The 18259-nt window shown below is 41.3% G+C and overlaps 1 protein-coding gene across 9 annotated transcripts in view; it reads left to right on the forward strand.

Moving 5' to 3' along the window:
• The window catches only part of gabbr1a (gamma-aminobutyric acid (GABA) B receptor, 1a), a 126969-nt gene that overhangs the window by 104195 nt on the left and 4515 nt on the right, over window positions 1-18259 (forward strand). For 7 of the 9 annotated variants that reach the window (XM_082553002.1, XM_082553003.1, XM_082553000.1 and 4 more), the window contains 6 exons: window positions 3677-3793; window positions 5036-5146; window positions 9200-9293; window positions 12826-12953; window positions 15111-15239; window positions 16016-16159. In XM_082553002.1, the coding sequence (XP_082409128.1) occupies window positions 3677-3793; window positions 5036-5146; window positions 9200-9293; window positions 12826-12953; window positions 15111-15239; window positions 16016-16159 (723 nt within the window). Of the gene's footprint in view, window positions 1-3676; window positions 3794-5035; window positions 5147-9199; window positions 9294-12825; window positions 12954-15110; window positions 15240-16015; window positions 16160-18259 lie in introns of those variants that run through there. The other 2 variants (XM_082553006.1, XM_082553008.1) reach the window with 2 other exon arrangements.

The raw sequence follows: 18259 nt of genomic DNA on the forward strand, positions 1-18259 counted from the left end.
CAGGTGATAAACGTATAGACAGAATAAAAAACAATCAATAAAAACAAAATTCAGCTGGGATGCTATAGTTAATCCAACACATCACCCTGCTAGCATAAAAATTACTTGGTTGGTTTAAGAATATTTTAATTCTGATTGTTGATCAGGATCAAGGGGGAAAAAAACACTTTTTGTCCAGAAGACGGTTTTTGTTATACAGTGCAAGTGGACTAATAACGTGCTCTTTGGGGGTGCATGTGTTATTTTTGTTGAATTACCTTTCACAGGTTATAAATAGGGTGTCACATGGTTTAAATAGCTTTTCCCTCTCTTGTTTCAGCATTTAATTAAAGCTGTCATGTTGCTGCGTGCACACAGGGAAGTGAATTACACAGATATAGTTTTAGTGGCTCAGGGGGTTGGGAAGCATATCTGTAACCGGAAGGTTGCCGGTTCGATCCCCGGGCTCTCTGTCCTGGTCGTTGTGTCCTTGGGCAAGACACTTTACCCTACTTGCCTACTGGTGTTGGCCAGAGGGGCCGATGGCGCGATATGGCAGCATCGCTTCTGTCAGTCTGCCCCAGAGCAGCTGTGGCTACAACTGTAGCTGCCTCCACCAGTGTGTGGATGTGAGAGTGAATGAATAGTGGCATTGTAAAGCGCTTTGGGTGCCTTGAAAAGCGCTATATAAATCCAATCCATTATTAGTCCCAGATCCTCCAGGATCCTCTTTGGAAAGTTTTACATAGTTTCTGGAAACATGAATTGGAAGTGACTGGTCCAGCTGCATGAGCTCTCAAATCAGGATTGTTTATATGCATCTGTTTAACACATTTGCTTATGTTTTTGCACTTTTCAGATACAGCTGTCAGGTTTAGTAAAGCTCTACCCTTCTGTGAAATTGTGTCTACTTTAAGCAAGCCCACGTTTAGGTGTCATGACGCACGGACAGCTGTGATATTCGTCGCCTGTGGCACGCACACACCTGCAAACCAGACAGCAGTCAGCTCAGGGTTTTGATCGTGCTTATTTAGCGCATGAAAGACGACCAAAGTTTAAACACTGTCAAAATTCATTAAGCGTTTGAAATGATTTTGGCATTCGTTGTTGCGGCCACGACTTTCTGGGTGTCGGGATGGCACAGACGATGGGATCCCAGCGCTAATGAGGAGTGGGAGTATGTCTCTGTCACCCATGTCGAGCCTTTGTGTAGCAGGCGGAGATTTCCATTTCTGTCGCTTCTCTGCTCTTTGTCCCTGTCCAGTTATTCCCTCTCATGCTTTGTTCTGCCTCTCTCTTGCACTCTGCCTCTGACCTTCTTCTCCTTTTTTCTGTTCCTGCAATCTCGCCATCTCTTGGGATTCATATTATCTCTCCCCTACTATTGCCCGCTCTCTGCATCTCACCTTGTCATCTATCTTTTTTGCACCCCATACTTTACTCTCCCACTCTCCCCTTATATATCTATCAGTGTGTCTGTCTACCCCCATTCTCTCATTCTCCTTTTTTCTTTTGTTCATCTCACCCTCTCTGCTACTCTCCTCTTGCTAACTCGTCCCTCTCCTCCTATTGTGGATGTGTTGGATTTTAAAGAATGAAAACACAGAGCCATATACAGCTTTAATGGGATTTTCTTTCCATTAAGATAAAGATTTTGTTTGTTTCGTTGTTATTTAATAATGGCCGTGTTGGAATTCTTAACAAGCATCACTTAACTCAAACGTCCCCATGCAGCACAAAGGCACCGATCTCCATATATGAAAGATGCAAATACAGAAAATTTGTCATTATTTTATTTAGTGCTTTAATTCAATCCAGTTTTCTTTATATAAGCAAAAGATCTCAACAGTAGTCGTCTCGAGGTGCTTTATATTGTAAAATAAATACCCTACAATCAAGCTAGCACTTGGTGACAGTGGGAAGAAAAAACTTCCCTTTAACAGGAAGAAAACTGATAGACTGCAACAGCAATCTGGTTTATATGTTTGTGTAGTTGAACACAAAGTTGCAACTATTTCACATTTTTCCAACAGACTGGGATTCTTCTGTGGTTCTAGTTGGTAAGTTTAATACTGGTCATAGTGTTTAAGCTGCTCTGTGCTATGCTCGAGATAGGGCTGCTCGATTATGGCAAAAATGATAATCAGGATTATTTTCACTGAAATTGAGATCTCGATTATTTGACGATATTTATTTAACAATAACAATGTGTTGAATAATGACTTTAAAAAATAATATAAAATAGTGTGCAAATACTGATAACAGTGCAAATGTTTGCAATATAAAAAATCAATGAAAAATGTAAACATCTATGTTTAGTGAACTTTGCAGTGTTGCTCTGTGGTGCAGCTACGACACTGTTGCAAAGTTTACACACTGTGTCTACTTGATCCACGTCTGACTCCACGAACCCATAATGTTTCCACACCACTGAAGTTTTTTTACCTCTCTTTTCAACCAACGGCAGTCACTCTCCTCTCCAAATTACTTCTGCCTAGCTTTCCGAGCTTCCCTCGGGTCCTCTTAATCAGCGGTCCCCAACCCCCGGGCCTTGGACCAGTACCGGTCCGTCAGTCTTTGGTACCGGGCCGCGAGAGTTGAGGCTCAGGTGTGAAATGTCTGCTTTTCAGGGTTTTTATCGGTTTTCAGCGTGATTTTGTTATCGTTTTTATCGTTTACTCGGTTTTCCTGGGTCTTTTCATGTGTGTTATGAATAAATTTTCTTTTTTTCGGTACCAGTACTAGTTTTATTTTGTTGTATTTATCCGCGACACCTTAAAGGCCGGTCCATGAAAATATTGTCGGGCATAAACCGGTCCGTGGCGCAAAAAAGGTTGGAGACTGCTGGTGTAGGGGGCTTTCCTCTCAACACTGCTGGAGATTCATTCACAATTAAAGGCAGTGTGGCTACCGCAGCACCCTGCAGAGGCACACTGACCTCTCTGGTTTGAGCTGGATGGAAGCATCATTACTCTGAAAGCAGAACAATGAACAAAAACAGCAACTGTAGGCTCAGTGACGGCTGTTTGAGCTGTTTTCAAACATTATGGAAACCTAAAAGGTGCATCTGGATCTGACATTAGCCATATTAGTCCTTAAGCTTTCCCGAGTACAAAATCTGCGTGATACTCGGTTGCGTCAGCGCGAATAACTAAAATAGACAAATATAAATAAAATAACGCTCTAAAAGTAAGTGGGACTATTTCCTTTAAGTACTATGTGAAAAAGGACTAGTTTGATTATAATTCTGAGGTGATTATCTCAAGCGGCATCAGATCCTGTGACCTCCACCATTACCGACCTAAACCCAGCTGAGATGGGATGAACTGAAGCGCAGAGTGAAGGAAGAGCAGTCAATAAGTGGTCTATGTATGAAAACTTCTGTTTGGAAATGTTCATTAAGCTAGTTAAGAGAGTGAAGAGTGCAAAGATTACACTAAAAATTGGCTGCTTCAAAGAATCTCTTTGAAGTTTTTTCTTTTTAACTTGTGATATAATTCAAATGTGCTGCTCAATAGCTTTTTTCTTAAAGTGTATAAAATCTAAAAGTAATGAAAAACCTGTGAATGAGTAAACATGTCCAAACTTTGCCGTATCCTTGAATAAAGGTATTTTAAAATGAAAATCCTCTCCTCGAGCCTAATCCTCTCATTCCTCCTTCTCTACTCCACTTTTGCTCCTCTCTGTTCTCCTGCAGTTCCGCCTGTGGCTCCTCGGCCTCGGCTTTAGCCTGGCGTACGGCAGCATGTTCACCAAGATCTGGTGGGTCCACACCCTCTTCACCAAGAAGGATGAGAAGAAGGAGAAGAAGAAGGTGAGCAGGATGGAGGCGGAGAGGAATCGAGGGCGGCTGGGATTAGCCTCTCGGGCATCTCCGGAGAGCAGAGAAAGGATGGGATGGCGGGCACAGGCCACGCGGCGTGTGTGGCACCGGCTGATAAAAAAGTTCTTTAAAAAAAACTGTGCAGCCTTCGTAGTAACATAAGCTTCTGAGGGGCGAGCGTTGCATCATCCACTAGCAGAGAGCACGGATAAGGGTTGGACACACACTGATACAGATACTGTACACGTAAAGCACACATGGAGACGAAAGAGTCTGAGCTCCCGATTCCCTCGTCATCACATTTGTTTGCATGCTGGAGCAGAGTTTGTATCTAGTTCTGTGTTTGTGTTAGTTTTTACCCTCTTTAAAGATAGTGTATCCTGCAGCCAGTAAGATATTGCCAGTCTGTGATGTGTTGTGGGAATTTCTAAGACCTAATCAGAAGAATAAGAGATTAAGCCATTTATGGAATATTTATGAATATGGATGAGTATTAAAGTTCAATGCAGAAATCCAGCCTTCGGGGCTTTATTATTTGAGCCAAAGCAGAACGAATCAGGTTGACTTTCAGTTCTCTTCCTGTCCACAGAAGGGCAATTTGCCAGAGAGCTCAGTGAGAGTATTTAAAGAAACTTTCACAAATGGAGGGGACAATGGGCGCTTTTCAAGTCATTTTTCATGCAACTCAAGTGAAGAGGCGGCCCAGGACTGTGTAATGTGTTTTCTTCTTTATTTTATTCTTCAGTTTTGGTTGTTCCACGCTTGAATGGCTGTTACAATGTTGGAGGTGCTGTGCGTGAGCCAGCATGGCTGAAGTTAAAAAAAAAAAAGCTGGAGAGAGGGGGGAGCAAAGTGGGAAAGCTCATTTTTGTTGCTTGTTTTTCGGTTACGGCTTTATTGCTTCCATTATAGCTCAAGTAAAGAATAATAGAATTGATAGCGCTCGCTTCCACACGAAAGCAGTGTCATCTCAGTTTGTATAAACGATGATTTCAGGTGCAAATACGGGCTCTGTAGCCGCACACAAACTCCTGCTGCTTCTGAAAACGCACACTCTGTCAAGACACACATTCGGAGAGACAATTCGTGCCCAGTCATCCAGAAATCACAAGGACGCCTGTCGCATTATTTGTCCTGGTAGTTTGTCTTTGTTTGCGGACCAGCTCGTGATGCCCTTGGATAGTGATGACTCTTGTGTTTCTGTTTGTGTGTCTCTGTCTCCGACTCACACAGCAACACTTGGAGCCGTGGAAACTCTACGCAACGGTCGGGGTGCTGCTGGCTATCGACTTCCTGTCACTCATGATCTGGCAGATTGTGGATCCTCTGCACATCACTAAGGAGGTAGAGTACTAGAGACAGATGAGATCATTTGTGTGTCACCGCCCGTTTGCACAGACTGTGCAGCCACAGCCATCAATCAGAAACGCAGTAATGAGACGCTCGGTCGCGACTGAAGAATTGTTCTTTCATTTGGATTCATCTTGACTCAAAGAGCACAGTTTGAACCAGGGATAAATATCATGTTTAAGCGCAGATGAGCAGTAGCACTGGAACACTGATATTTAGGACTTTTATATATTTATCCCGGGAGGAGACGCAAATCCTTTGGGAGTTACACCAGGGAGGGCATCCGGTGTAAAAACCTGTCAAATCAAACCGGCTCAGCTACCTGCTGAATAAGGGAGCAGCCAAATGTAGCTGTTATATGTTGATCTGTGCTTGATGTCTGTTAAAAGCACAGGTTACCCTGTGGCATCTCTATTGTGAGCAAGTTTATCCCTGCCTGGATCGTATGTTTTAACCACCTTTATTCAAGAAGGACTAAAAACTTGTACCCATTTTATTCTTCATACTCTAAATGATGAGCAGCATGCCGTTTTGCTGTTTTGCATACACTTACTACAAAGTAAAGTATTGCTGCCGTTGCTGTGGTCTTGTACTACGTTCACATTATGAACAATAACTTTAGAAAATGGCCACGCGGGCCGGTGCGATTGATGCTAAGCCGCTGTTCAAGTGTTGTAAGAATCATAACTGTGCGCTTGTGATTGGGTCACCCATCATGCTTTGTTTCTTCATACCAACGGCTTCCATTAAATTGTAATAGTACTTTAAACACACCATTAGTATATTTTAAAAAATGGTTCTGTCTGTTTGAATCTTCAGGCTTGCTCATTTTCAGCTCTTACAGTTTAGGAAAAAAAAATCATTTTTTCCCTGTAGTGAAGGGATATGGAGTATTTTTTCACTACAGAGTATACAGAGAAATAGATGTGGTGCCTGTAACATCATACAGTAGTTATTTTGAATCTTTGACACGAGCGTTATGACTCTGACATAGAAACACTGCACTCTCACAAAGCAGCTTCTCTAAAGCAACCAAAGTTTGTATTTATTTGACTCTTTATGAATTTACAATTTTTTATGAAACAAAACTTGACCATAAGCTCAGCAGGAAAGTTTTTATTAATGTATAAACAAACGTAAATGTAACCAACATGGCAGAAAGGTCGTTTTTCCACAAATTTCTGCACACGTTGACTTCTTATCGAAACCACGGGAGGCTCCCCCTGCTGGTCATTTGTAAGACTGCGGGGTAACCGAATACCCATCTTTACTTTTTTAACCGTTTCAATCTACCTTTTAAACTTCTTTTTAATTCTTTTCAATAATAACACAGACAATAATTTTCAGAGAAGAAAAACCTCCCATTAAGGTGCCCTGTGTTACCTGCTGAGCACTACACAGCAGTCAGTCAGTCTGTGTTGAAGTTAGCAGCTAAAAACTGAGGGATATTCCTTAAAATATGTAGCTGACCAAAGTTAAAGTTCAACATAGAGAGGGAACGCTGGAAAACCTGCAGCATAAAGAGATGGCTACATATTCCTTTGCTGCTTTTTATCCCCTTAGTGTCCAAATTCAGTTAATGCTTCTATGTTTTGTGTTTTTTGATATCATAATGAGCCATTTTGATGTGTCACAGTGGGGAAAAATGAAACATTGCTGAACTCACTTTGAGGTCAGAACACATTGATAATGGATGATGTGATACTTGCTTATCCACACCAGCTTGAAGAGATATTAGTTGAACGACAGTTTGGCTGTTTGCTTTGATTTGAAATCTATTAAAATTAAAGTCCAATAACTGGCAATTTAAAAAAAATCTATATTCAAGTTTTACTTTATTTCCAAACTGAATAGTGGCATAACAAGCTTTCTGGTAACCAATTGAATTTCTTTTAGGTCTCTTTTTATTCTCTGCTAACCTCTGAGAGAAATATCTGGCTCTTTGGCTGCTAAATGAGCTACTATATTCACTAGCTAGTTACTAACTGTGCACAGTGGGCTTTTGCAGCTTTCTTGCTAAAAACGGCTGCCTGCTGCAGCTGAAAACAATGCTTTGAGAGCTGCGGCGAGTAAAAACACTGGGGCAAAATACGCTGTAAAACAGAGAAACTGCAGTGTGTGTTTGTCACTGTGAGTCACCCCTTTCATAAAACGAAAACGCACGCAGGTAAATCACTGCTAACATGAAAATTCTGATTTGAAACCACTGCAATGATGGGAAAATTGCAAGTGCTCTCCTCTGCTTCTTTTTACCACCTCACACTTTCTACTCCGCGAAATGATCTGCATTTCAAGAGGAAAAGATCATTTGGAAGATAAGACCAAAATTTATTGCGGAAACGTGAGCATGCAAATTAAAGTTATTTTGGTTAGACTCCAATGAGATGAAACATCACAGAGCAGAGCCACAGATGAAGGGAGGAGATTGGAGTGGATGAGAGTAGGGATGTTGAAACTGAGTAAGAGATGATTTTGTCTGTGTAGGAAAAAACGGAAGTGACCAAGACGAGCCGGAGCAGCAGGAATAGCTCGCATCCAGACAAACAGAGACAGAACGTTCTGTTTAAAACCTGCGCAAAGCCCTAAACTCTCATGTTAGTCCTCATTTGTGTCCTCACCACAGGGAACCTTTGACACGAGTTACAGTGGGTTTTTGTAGTGTTGCCATAGAGTGCATATACAAATGGACAGCTCACCAGCTCTCATCCCAAAGTACAAAAGTAAAGCCAAAATATAACTGAAATAGTTACCATCATTTTGCATTGGAAATGCCCAAAAGTCAGCACAGTAGCCCAACCGGCTTCTGGAATGTCCTTCGTTGTCAAAGAACTAGCTTCATGCTAACTGTTTTCTAGACAAATGTTATTAGCTTCAAGCTGTTTGTCTTCTGCACCTACATGCATAATAATACATTGTCCTTGATACCTTGTCTCCACCCACGGTTACAGCTGTGCAAACTCTGGTTGCAAATTAAGTCATTAGTGCAAGGTGGCAGCGTCCTTCTCTCCACATTTTGCCTTTTGTTCTTATTGCCATTGTTTGTGGGTGTTGCACCAAGCAGCAGCTTCTGTAGCCAAAAAGCAAAGCCAAGACAGTGATGCCAAAAATGGGAAAGCAGTCCCTCAAAGTGTCGCTTGAGACTAGCACGCAAAATGAGCCCAGTAGATTCTTATTATTAAATATTACTAAGACATGCGGACATATGATGGACATTTTGAGTGATAGGAGATGCTACTAGCCGGTGTCTTCAACTCAGCTAATAATAGAGTCACAGACATGTTTTTAGTGTTGGCGCCATTTGAATATTTTTTTTATTTTAATGGCATCCAGCATGGTCCTCCTGGCTGCTCTGATAAACATGGCAAAGGGGAAAGCACCAACTGTGAGGCATTAAAATGCAGAGTTCACAAATCAGCGATCATGATCTCTAAATTCATCTTTCATATGCAGTCCGTGTCTTGCAGATTAGGAATGGTGTTTGTGCTGAGACAGGGTGGTGACCCACACAGCAAAAGCAAACTGACTTTATCTCTTTAGCCTCATTTAGTAGAAAATGAATGTCAGTGTTCAGGAATCGAGACACAGATGTTATTATTGTGTCTTCGGACAGTCTTCCATTTAAATTTTATGTCCTGAATACAGTCCAAATCAGATTAAGATGAGAACACCAGGATACTCAAATGCACGCAAACATACTCATTAAGCACTTTCGTCCTCAGTCGGGAGCAAGCGATTTACAAACCTGCACCACAGTGGATGTAATTACAGTCAAATCTTACATTTGATGGACTTTTAAAATGCTCATATTTCATATTTATTGGATGTCTGATATCCTTTTAATTCAGTGATCTATATCTGCCTGTCGGGAAGGCCCTATTTACCCGAGGGGATCGGTCGCTGAGGCTTATACTTACTGTGCAATTTTGCCCATGCTACTGTTTCATAGTTTCTTATTATCTCCCCCTCTCTGTCTTCTCGCTCCCTTTCCCTTTCTCACTCTCATCCTTCCATCCCTTTTTCCTTTTCCATTGTCTGCCGTGTGAGTAGAAGTTCACTAAGGAGGCTCCTAAAGAAGATTTGGATGTCCTGATTCAGCCCCTGCTGGAGCACTGCAGCTCAAAGAAGATGAACACGTGGCTCGGTATCTGTCCTCTCTTAACAATCTGTCTCCCTATTCTGCTTCACCCTCCTCTGGTTTTGAGTATCTTTGTGACACGCGGACATATGCGCACACACGTCACTGCCGCTCACTCAGAATTTAACAGGTCTCATATCACAGCCCTCGTATCCCTCAGCCCCCGCCGCCCCTTACATTTGAGTCCTCTTTTCTCTCCTGCTTTACTCCCTCTTTGCTTTTTGTCGGCCCACGCAGTCCCTCTCTCTGTCTGTCTTGCTGCTATCTTTCTTAGTGTGGCAGCTCTTATGAAAGTATAATGGTGCTGAAATTCAAATAATGTGGGTCACAAACTGGGCCATTGCCCCATAGCATTTCCCTTCTCTGGGAAGAAAAGATGGTGCTTTAATATCAGGCGGTGTAAAGAAACAATGGACAGTCTGAATAAGTGTTGAATTTTACTCAGTCACCGATTCTCTTTTCTCTCTGACTCTGACTGGATTTCTTTGTATCCAGCATATTTTTCTCTTCAGTATCTATTGTATCAACATTTTTGACTTTACATCTGTGCAGTGTTTTTACTCCTCAAAGGCCACATTGAATTTATCACCAGCACTTGGTGTTAAGTCAGCATGAGCCCAAAATTTGTAAAACATCCATAAATATCTCAGTTATTTTGCATTAAATATACATAAAATGTATTTGAGACACAAACTAAAATAAGACCGGGGGACTAAAGGCCTTTATCGATGTGTAGCTGGTGATTGATTGACTTCTGCAAGTCTCTTCATATGTTGACATCCCCAGAGAGTCCAAAGCTGTCTCACTCTCACACTGTTGTCACATTTTAACACACACTAGTGTCACTTTCCACCATAAACCGTACACATGTCATGATACAATTTTACCAGGTGAGAAAGCCCAACTAATCGTTTAAAGTCCTCATAAGAAAATCCATGACTTTCATACAGCAGTATGAAGTTTAAGGCTTGTCTGGGACTTTTTTGTTTCATGATTTTAGGTCTCAGTCACACAGGTCTAGAGACCAGGAGGCAGGAAAACCAAAGACATTGAGTTTATTCGCCCAGCCTTCATGATTATACCAAATTCCATTAAATTCATCCAAATCGGAGTAGAATTAATCAGTCATTCAAAATGTGATTGACCAAGAAGAGGCTACCCTTGTACCTCAAGCTAGCTTGCATAGCTAAAAAAGAAAGATCTTACTCTGGTAGAAAAGGTCAAAAACGGCTCTTGTAGCTCCCACAATGCAACACAACCTTGCTTGCAAAAGCTAAATCTGAGATATCAGGGTCGCAGATTTGCCTCCAGAGGCATTACGCGGCTGTTTTTACAGGATATGTGATGCTTCCTGTTACTAGTAAATTTGCTGTAACATATACAATTCATGGAGAGCTGACTTTAAAATTAATGGAAGCAGTCATGTCACTATGACGGTATCCTGCAGTGGTATCTAATGGCATACAAGCAAAAGCAAAAACATTCAGGGAAACCAAATCCACAACTACAACTTGTCACGTCAGCAGTAAAGACCTAAAGGGTGTGCCAAGCTCAGGGACTGTGATGGACACTGATCGATCTTACCCGGCGGGTGGATCTTTGTCTCCAAAATAGACGGACCAGATTTCAGACATTATTTGGATAAACTGGCCAAATATTCAGGATTTAAGTGGCTACTCTCTCGCCTGAAACAATATTAAAATTTAATGATATAATAGCAATCCAAGGACAAAAATTACAACAGCCTCAAGGCCTTCTGTCTCTTATGTTGCTGCTGATCTGAATGAAGCCCATCAACAACCCCCCAGTTTCTCCTCCCACCTCAGCATCCTGGAGACGTTCCACGGCATGTGCTCTTTTTTTCTCTACCTGTCACATTTCAGCATCTCCTTAGCATCCACTTTGAGAAATATATACAAAATAGTCTTTGTGGCTTCAAAAGCCAAAACTCTTTACTGACAGTTTTCTTGGCCTAAAAAAACACGACTAAGGTTTGAGGATGTTTTACCTTTACACACGTGTGTTAATGTTAGGTGGACAAATTTGTATTGCATTAATCATGAAAACTCCAAATGATTTTGTTTTAAACATTTTATTCATTAGTTTTCATTTGGTTCATATTTTAATAGCTTTCATTATTTTCTCCGTAGTTACTACCGGGTAAAGGTTATTCTTTACGTTTGTGCCTACAGCACTGGCAAAGGGACAAAACTTGTTGGTTTATGGTAACGGCCTGTAAAAAGTGATTCATTTCAGACTTTCAATAAATGAATAAATAAAAGACATAAATAGGTAAACAACACAAAATGAAAATAAACAAGAAGAACAGCAGCTGCAAACTGCAAACTTAAGAATTGCCTAATAATAAAGAATCCATTTCCAAACACCATCTGAGTCTGAAAAGCAGCAAATGACACAGAGAAACTTCCATTTTTCCACCAGTTTCACTTGATAACAGACTATCTCGCTGTGTCGCTTACACAATTTCAGGGCATTTTGATGTGAAATTGGTCTTTTGGAAATGAGGAGTTTTGCTTCCAATATCTCAGAATTTAGAGGGAACACAGTGTATATGTGACACTTTACAGGGCTATAACTATAATTCAGCATCAGACTGTCCTGACAGCGTGTGCGTGACACTTTCAGGTAGCCTGCTATTGTTCCAAAGTATTTCATTTATGGAGAAGGGACGTGTCCCAAGCAGGGGCGCAATTCCCAGGGGGGTTAGGGGGGTTATGACACCCCAATAATCAGACCCAACCAATATGGTCCCGAGCTGTCATGTTTCACATGTTTGCAGATAGTCTGTGATTTTGTTCATAATATGAATGTGTTCATCTGTTTAGGTTTCTTCAGTCATGTAGTCGTTTATTTATTGAGTGCGTGACCGAACGAACACGCGTGAGATTATGTTCACCAGGAGAATCTTACACTCGAACCGAAATGAAGATTGACTCTCAGAAGCTAATGACCAAACTTATAGCCCCCATGACATCCCAGGAGTCCTACTGTTGGCCCTAACTGTCCCTCATAGTGTTGCATTTATTTAATGCACATGCACATATCCCAGAGTGCAGGGAGACACTAAAGAGTCATTTGGTGATGGCTAGTATTTTAAGCTGTATAGCAACACCATCACACCCTGATTAACACCTAAAGCCTGCATTATGTTCCCTGTAATGATAATACTTTTTTTTTTTATCTCTAACTGCTGCTCCTCTGCTGGCTTCCAGAAGCTAGCCAATGAGTAGCAATTGGGCTTTTAGGGAGGAGCTAAAACTGCTTGTTACAGCTCTTCAGCTGAAGAGCTGCATAGCAGGCAGTATGAATATAAATAATTTTTGGGTGTGTGTGATTCAGGAAAAACTGCTGAGTCTTAACATAAAAATGGAAATCAGCATCATATTTAATATTAATATTTTATATATTATATAAATATTTGCACTTTAAACAACTGCCTGCGTTGCATAACACGGCTGCTCATCTGTACTCACCTCCATCGCCTCACCGTTCTCTCTCTTCCTCTCTTTTCCTTTAGGTGTGGTTTACGGCTACAAGGGTCTGCTGCTGCTGCTGGGCATTTTTCTGGCATATGAGACCAAGTCTGTCTCCACAGAAAAAATCAATGACCATCGGGCCGTGGGGATGGCTATTTACAACGTTGCTGTGAGTCCGTAAAGAAACAGCTCCATCATGCCTAAGCCCATTTCTGGGTGCGGCGGTTTAAATTTTTACAGCTGTCTTGCTTTTGTAGGATGTGGAATAACAAAGTGGCAATAAGTATGGTTTTTATTACTCCGTAGCACAAAATGCCCGCAGTATATCAGCGGGGAGTTAATCAATGCCAGTGGTCCATGATTACTTTGGAGCTGAGATTTTTTTTTGCCTTCCAGAAGTTACTTTCCTGCTCGTTCAGCCAGGTAGCTTGGCCAGCTCTCGAGAGGCAATACGTTACAGGTTCTGGTCGTTTATAAAAGTTAATGTCACAGGTAATTTAAAGGAACTCGGCATAACTTGTGATCAGCGATACGTACATCCCTTAAGTAAACTGCAGGCATCACTCTTTAGCATGCAGGATGTGCTTGTACTGTGGCGTGAAAGCTAATATTATTCAAAGCAGTGACAGCATACACAAGATCACAATTATATTATGCTAGCTTCTGCAAAAAAACAAGTGAGAAGGGGCCGCTGACTTACAGGGAGGCAGGGGAGGTAGACGGGCTTGTTCCAGACAGAGGAAGAACCGAGGGATGACATAAGATAAATAAGGATTATTATGAATGGTCCTGGAATAAGAATACAGCACTGAAAATGAGCACGATTGGTCCATATTAGGCTTGTATTAGTTGCCCATACATGACTACAATGCTTTGTGTACACCTACAGTTGGGAGTAAATCTTTAATTCAAATTTTAGAGTCAATTTAGATTCAACAAGGAAGTTAATATTCATCTTGATCTGGGATTTATATATATGTGTATATATGTATGTTTTTCTCTTAAATTCAGAGCCCCTATTGCATTTCTATCCAAATCATTCTGCTGCCAGCTCCAGGTGCTGCCTCATCGTACCTGCGCTGCTATGATACTCTTATTTCAAGTCTTGTTTGCAAAGTGCAAACTCAAAGACATTTCACGGTGAAGTAAATGTTAAATGAAATCAAAAGAATACAAAGCAGACTGTTACTGCGCAGCACTCAGATGCAAGCCAACCTTATCAGAGTGCTGCAGTTCAGCTTTAGTGCTGGGCATGTACTGCGTGTTGCACAGTGCGGGTAATGCAAAGTGTATCTCTGAGACCACATGCACAGTATGGAGTTATCCCGTCCCATGGCAGCAATAGGTTTAAAAATGCACCCATTTGGGCACTAAAGAATGGCAGTAAAAGCAGCCGTCAGTCATAAACATTTTTCAGCGGCTGTTAATAGCAAGTGAATCATCTTAAACGCAGGCACCTAGGATGCACTTCACACTGGAATAGCAGCCATTATGTTCACCGTAGCCACTTTAGACAAATTCTTGCTGCCATTTCCTGACACTCTTGACACAGACTAACTTTGGAATTGATGTAAAATGTCTGCAGGAGAAAAAATAAAAGTTGTTTCTGTTGCTTTAACTGCCAGCAGAGGTTTTTTTTCCCTGTTTTGATCAAGAGAAGGCAAACGGTTTTTTATAGGTTGCTGTTTTTAACTGACATTTTCCTGCACTGGCCCGAATCCCCATTAATATATGAATAAGAAAGCTCCCTAATGAGCAGCTGCACATTTATCATCTTATACTCTGTGGATATATAATTAATAAATGGACAGATCTCGCCTCATTTATCGAGGAGAAGATTTATCATCCATCCATCATTTATGGTTGTTTATGATGTCATTAAATGCAGCTTTGCGTGACCATTTCGTCCCATGGCTCCACAATGTGAGTCACGTCTAATGTTGCTATTTTATCTTATAATATTCACATTTCAGTTTTATGACGATGTCAATAGTTAATGGCGTCTGCGAGGGGACCTCCTTCCTCTTTGCTAAGTTGTGAGCTCCAGGCCCTGATGAGATGACAATGTGGAGATTGTCAGCACGCTGTTGCCACTTCAGTCATGACTTTTTAATGCTGTTTTCACATGGGAGCCCTCCCCGGAATGATAAACAGATGCCTGATGCTTTTACGGATGTGATTTTCCTCCCCTCTCATCCTGTCGCTCTCCAACTCTGCTTTATTCTCCACCTCCTGTCCTCCAACCCTACCTCCCTTCTTTCTTTTTACATTTAATCTCACTCTCCCCTTTGTTCTTACTTCTTTCTCTCTCTCTGTCTTCCTGCAGGTGTTGTGCCTGATCACAGCTCCGGTGACTATGATCCTGTCTTCACAGCAGGACGCCTCCTTTGCCTTTGCTTCTCTAGCTATCGTCTTCTCTGCCTACATCACACTGGTGGTGCTCTTTGTACCCAAGGTGCTCCTGCTCATGATTGACACCTTTTAAGATCCGCTGACATTCATAGTGAAGTGAAACTGAAGGTCAAACGTTTCAAATTCAGCATCTTTAGGAATGAGCTGCAGCTTGTAGCGCACGACAGTCGCGATCACATTATTCACTCTGACAGCTTTTTTGTTTCCCAACTGCATAAACACGCTTTGACGTTTGAGTGTAGCGCAACATTGGACCGGCTCAAATCATATCTGTCTTACCGTTTCAACATTAAGGTAATAATCTGCGAAATTTCTTGCTGGGAGCTTTTACATTTGTAGCTGCCGTAAACATTTGGAGTAGGAAAAAAAATCTTCCGCAACAAACAAAGTGAGACGTTTTACACGTCTGGCAGTGCCGTGGGTTTTTTGGGTTGTTATGAACAGAAGAAGAGCCGCGCGGTGCACATGCTGCAGACAGAAGGAAGAGTGCTGCTTACAGAAATTCAAATTTCATTAACAGGAAATCACAATATCGTCTCCACCCTTTGATTATCAGGATATTTGTGGGAGCTCACTGCTGTGCAGAGACGGCGCAGCAGCGAGTGCTGAACTTGTCACTAAAGTAAAATAAAAGTCTTCAGTGATGAATAATATTTTTAAGCCTTTAGAGAAATGTGAGTGATTTGGCTGAGAGGGCTGCAAATATTAAAGATGTTTTATTACGGGCTCTGAATAGATGCATTATTCATTGGGCGCAGGGTAGCTGGTCTCAGTCCTGATTTTCTTCTTTATTGAATTCCTGTCTCTGCAACGGTCCAGATGCGGCGTCTCATCACCCGCGGCGAGTGGCAGTCGGAGCAGCAGGACACCCTGAAGACCGGCTCGTCCACCAACAACAACGACGAGGAAAAGTCCAGGCAGCTGGAGAGGGAGAACAGGGAGCTGCAAAAGATCATCCAGGAGGTGAGGACGCATTAAACAGATGCACATATCATTATTATTAAATACAGATTCCAGTTTAACCTGGAGTTCACCCGTGAAGGCGATAGATATACTACACACTCGTAAAAAATCATTGTACAGATATCTTATGTAATTCATTTATTATGTATGTTTGTGTGGCATGCTGAGCACTGAGAGTGCTGCCTGTGTGAACATAGATATGCTGCAAGATGTTCCCATGCAGTGCAAACGTGATGACCTCATTGCCTAATATGTGCATAGAAATGCTCTTAACCTGCACGGTAATTAGATGCATGTGGAAAATTCCTTTTAAGTGTATTTGTGCGTTAGTGTGTCGGAATCATTATAAATCAATAAACGCATGTTCGCTCACTAATCATAGACAATAGAAATGATGGATATAAACACTGTGATGGTGCCGTTTCAAATCCTGCTATGAAGCATTTTCACCATCGCAGTCTGCACACTCATTGGCTGACAGCTCATTAGCCAATGAGCTTACCTCGGATAATCTTTGTTTTTAATTATATTAATGACTAAGGTAACTTAGCATGTTATTGAGTATAAAACTAGTGCCTAAGACCCTTAAAGGCTAGACGCTCTCTCTAATTGGAAAACTTGGCACTTTTTGTTGGGTTCACTTTTCAGACCTGGAAGCTCTGTCCATCATTAAAACGCTCTTTGTCCTGCCGCCATTCTCTTTGTATGGAAGCACATTTACCTCGGGGTTGAACAGCAAAGAGTGAAGCTGTTTTCTTGGAGAAGCCTGTCGGCTAAAGCAAAACAATCTGAGGATTTTCAGCCAGAGAAACTGAAAAATAAAGAAAAACAGTGTCAGAGGCCAAAAAAAGCAGAGTTTTGATAATGGTTCAAGTTAAAGGGGGAAAACTCTGAAGCTCCGTCTGCATTGACTGAGGAGGTGAGTGTTGCGTTCCCAGAGACACAGACTGTGGCTCATCTGATCTTTCAGTCTAAAACTCAATTATTAGAAACCACAGCTGCCACAGAGCGAGTGAGGACATCCAGCAAAGACTGAAGTTTCTTTCGTTTTTTTAATGGCTGTGATTTTAAACCCTAATGGGAACAAATAAAGTCACCTGAAACCTTAAAACTACAGTAATAACAGTATTATGTAACTTTTAGTGAAAGGTTGTCTGTCGCTTTATGTTTTAAAAGTAATCAAAAACCTGCATCTCTTCACTTATTAAATTCATGTTTGATTTAATTCTTTATTGTTATTTTTATTTCAGTTTCGAAAACTTTAATTATGGTGACAAAATTATTATTGTTGTTGCTTAATTTAAAGATATGTTTTTACTTTTTCTTGCACAGCTGGTCTTTGGTCGTTCTCTAAATGTGATCATGCTGCACAGAGTGAACCATTTACTGTCCCAGTGAGGATGTGTTAGCTTATGTGAAATACCTTTTCAGGAATCGGAGCATTTTCCTGGTAGTTTTGACAATTTCAGAAACAAAGATGTGAATGAAAAAGAAGAAACAACTAGTTAAACATTATAATAATGTTATTGTTGCTGTGGTGATTTTCCTGCTGTTTCCCTCAACCTTTTTTGGGATAATCAAACATTCCTGTATATGCTGGGAAAGTCCTGCCAATGGAGACGGGAGTTTCAGTTATTGTGTTTTTTTGCTGTCATCACTGTTAATAACAGCGAAATAACCGTTTTGTTTTCATGTTATTTCTGGCTCATCTTTCTTTATAAGTAACAATTCATTTCATTATGGTCTGTATTTGTATAGCGCTTTACCAGTCCCTAAGGACCCCAAAGCACTTTACACAACCAGTCATCCACCCATTCACACACTGGTGATGGCAGCTACATTGTAGCCACAGCCACAGCCTGGGGCGCACTGACAGAGGCGAGGCTGCCGGACCTCTGCTGATTACTGTAGTGACCGTGTATTCCAGCTTTCTATATTTAACATTATTAGATCTGCGGTGGCTCACTGGGTTGTGTTATGTGGTGTTCTGCCATCTCCTTGTAGATATTTAGGGAAGTTTCAGAGAATATTTTACAGGAAGTAGCACAAGTTCCCTGCAGGTTTCTATGAATTATATAAAACACTTGTGTTTAAGGTTAA

The sequence above is a fragment of the Aulonocara stuartgranti genome (genome assembly GCF_965226115.1).
Source record: "Aulonocara stuartgranti genome assembly, chromosome: 11".
In the NCBI taxonomy this organism is placed as follows: domain Eukaryota; kingdom Metazoa; phylum Chordata; class Actinopteri; order Cichliformes; family Cichlidae; genus Aulonocara; species Aulonocara stuartgranti.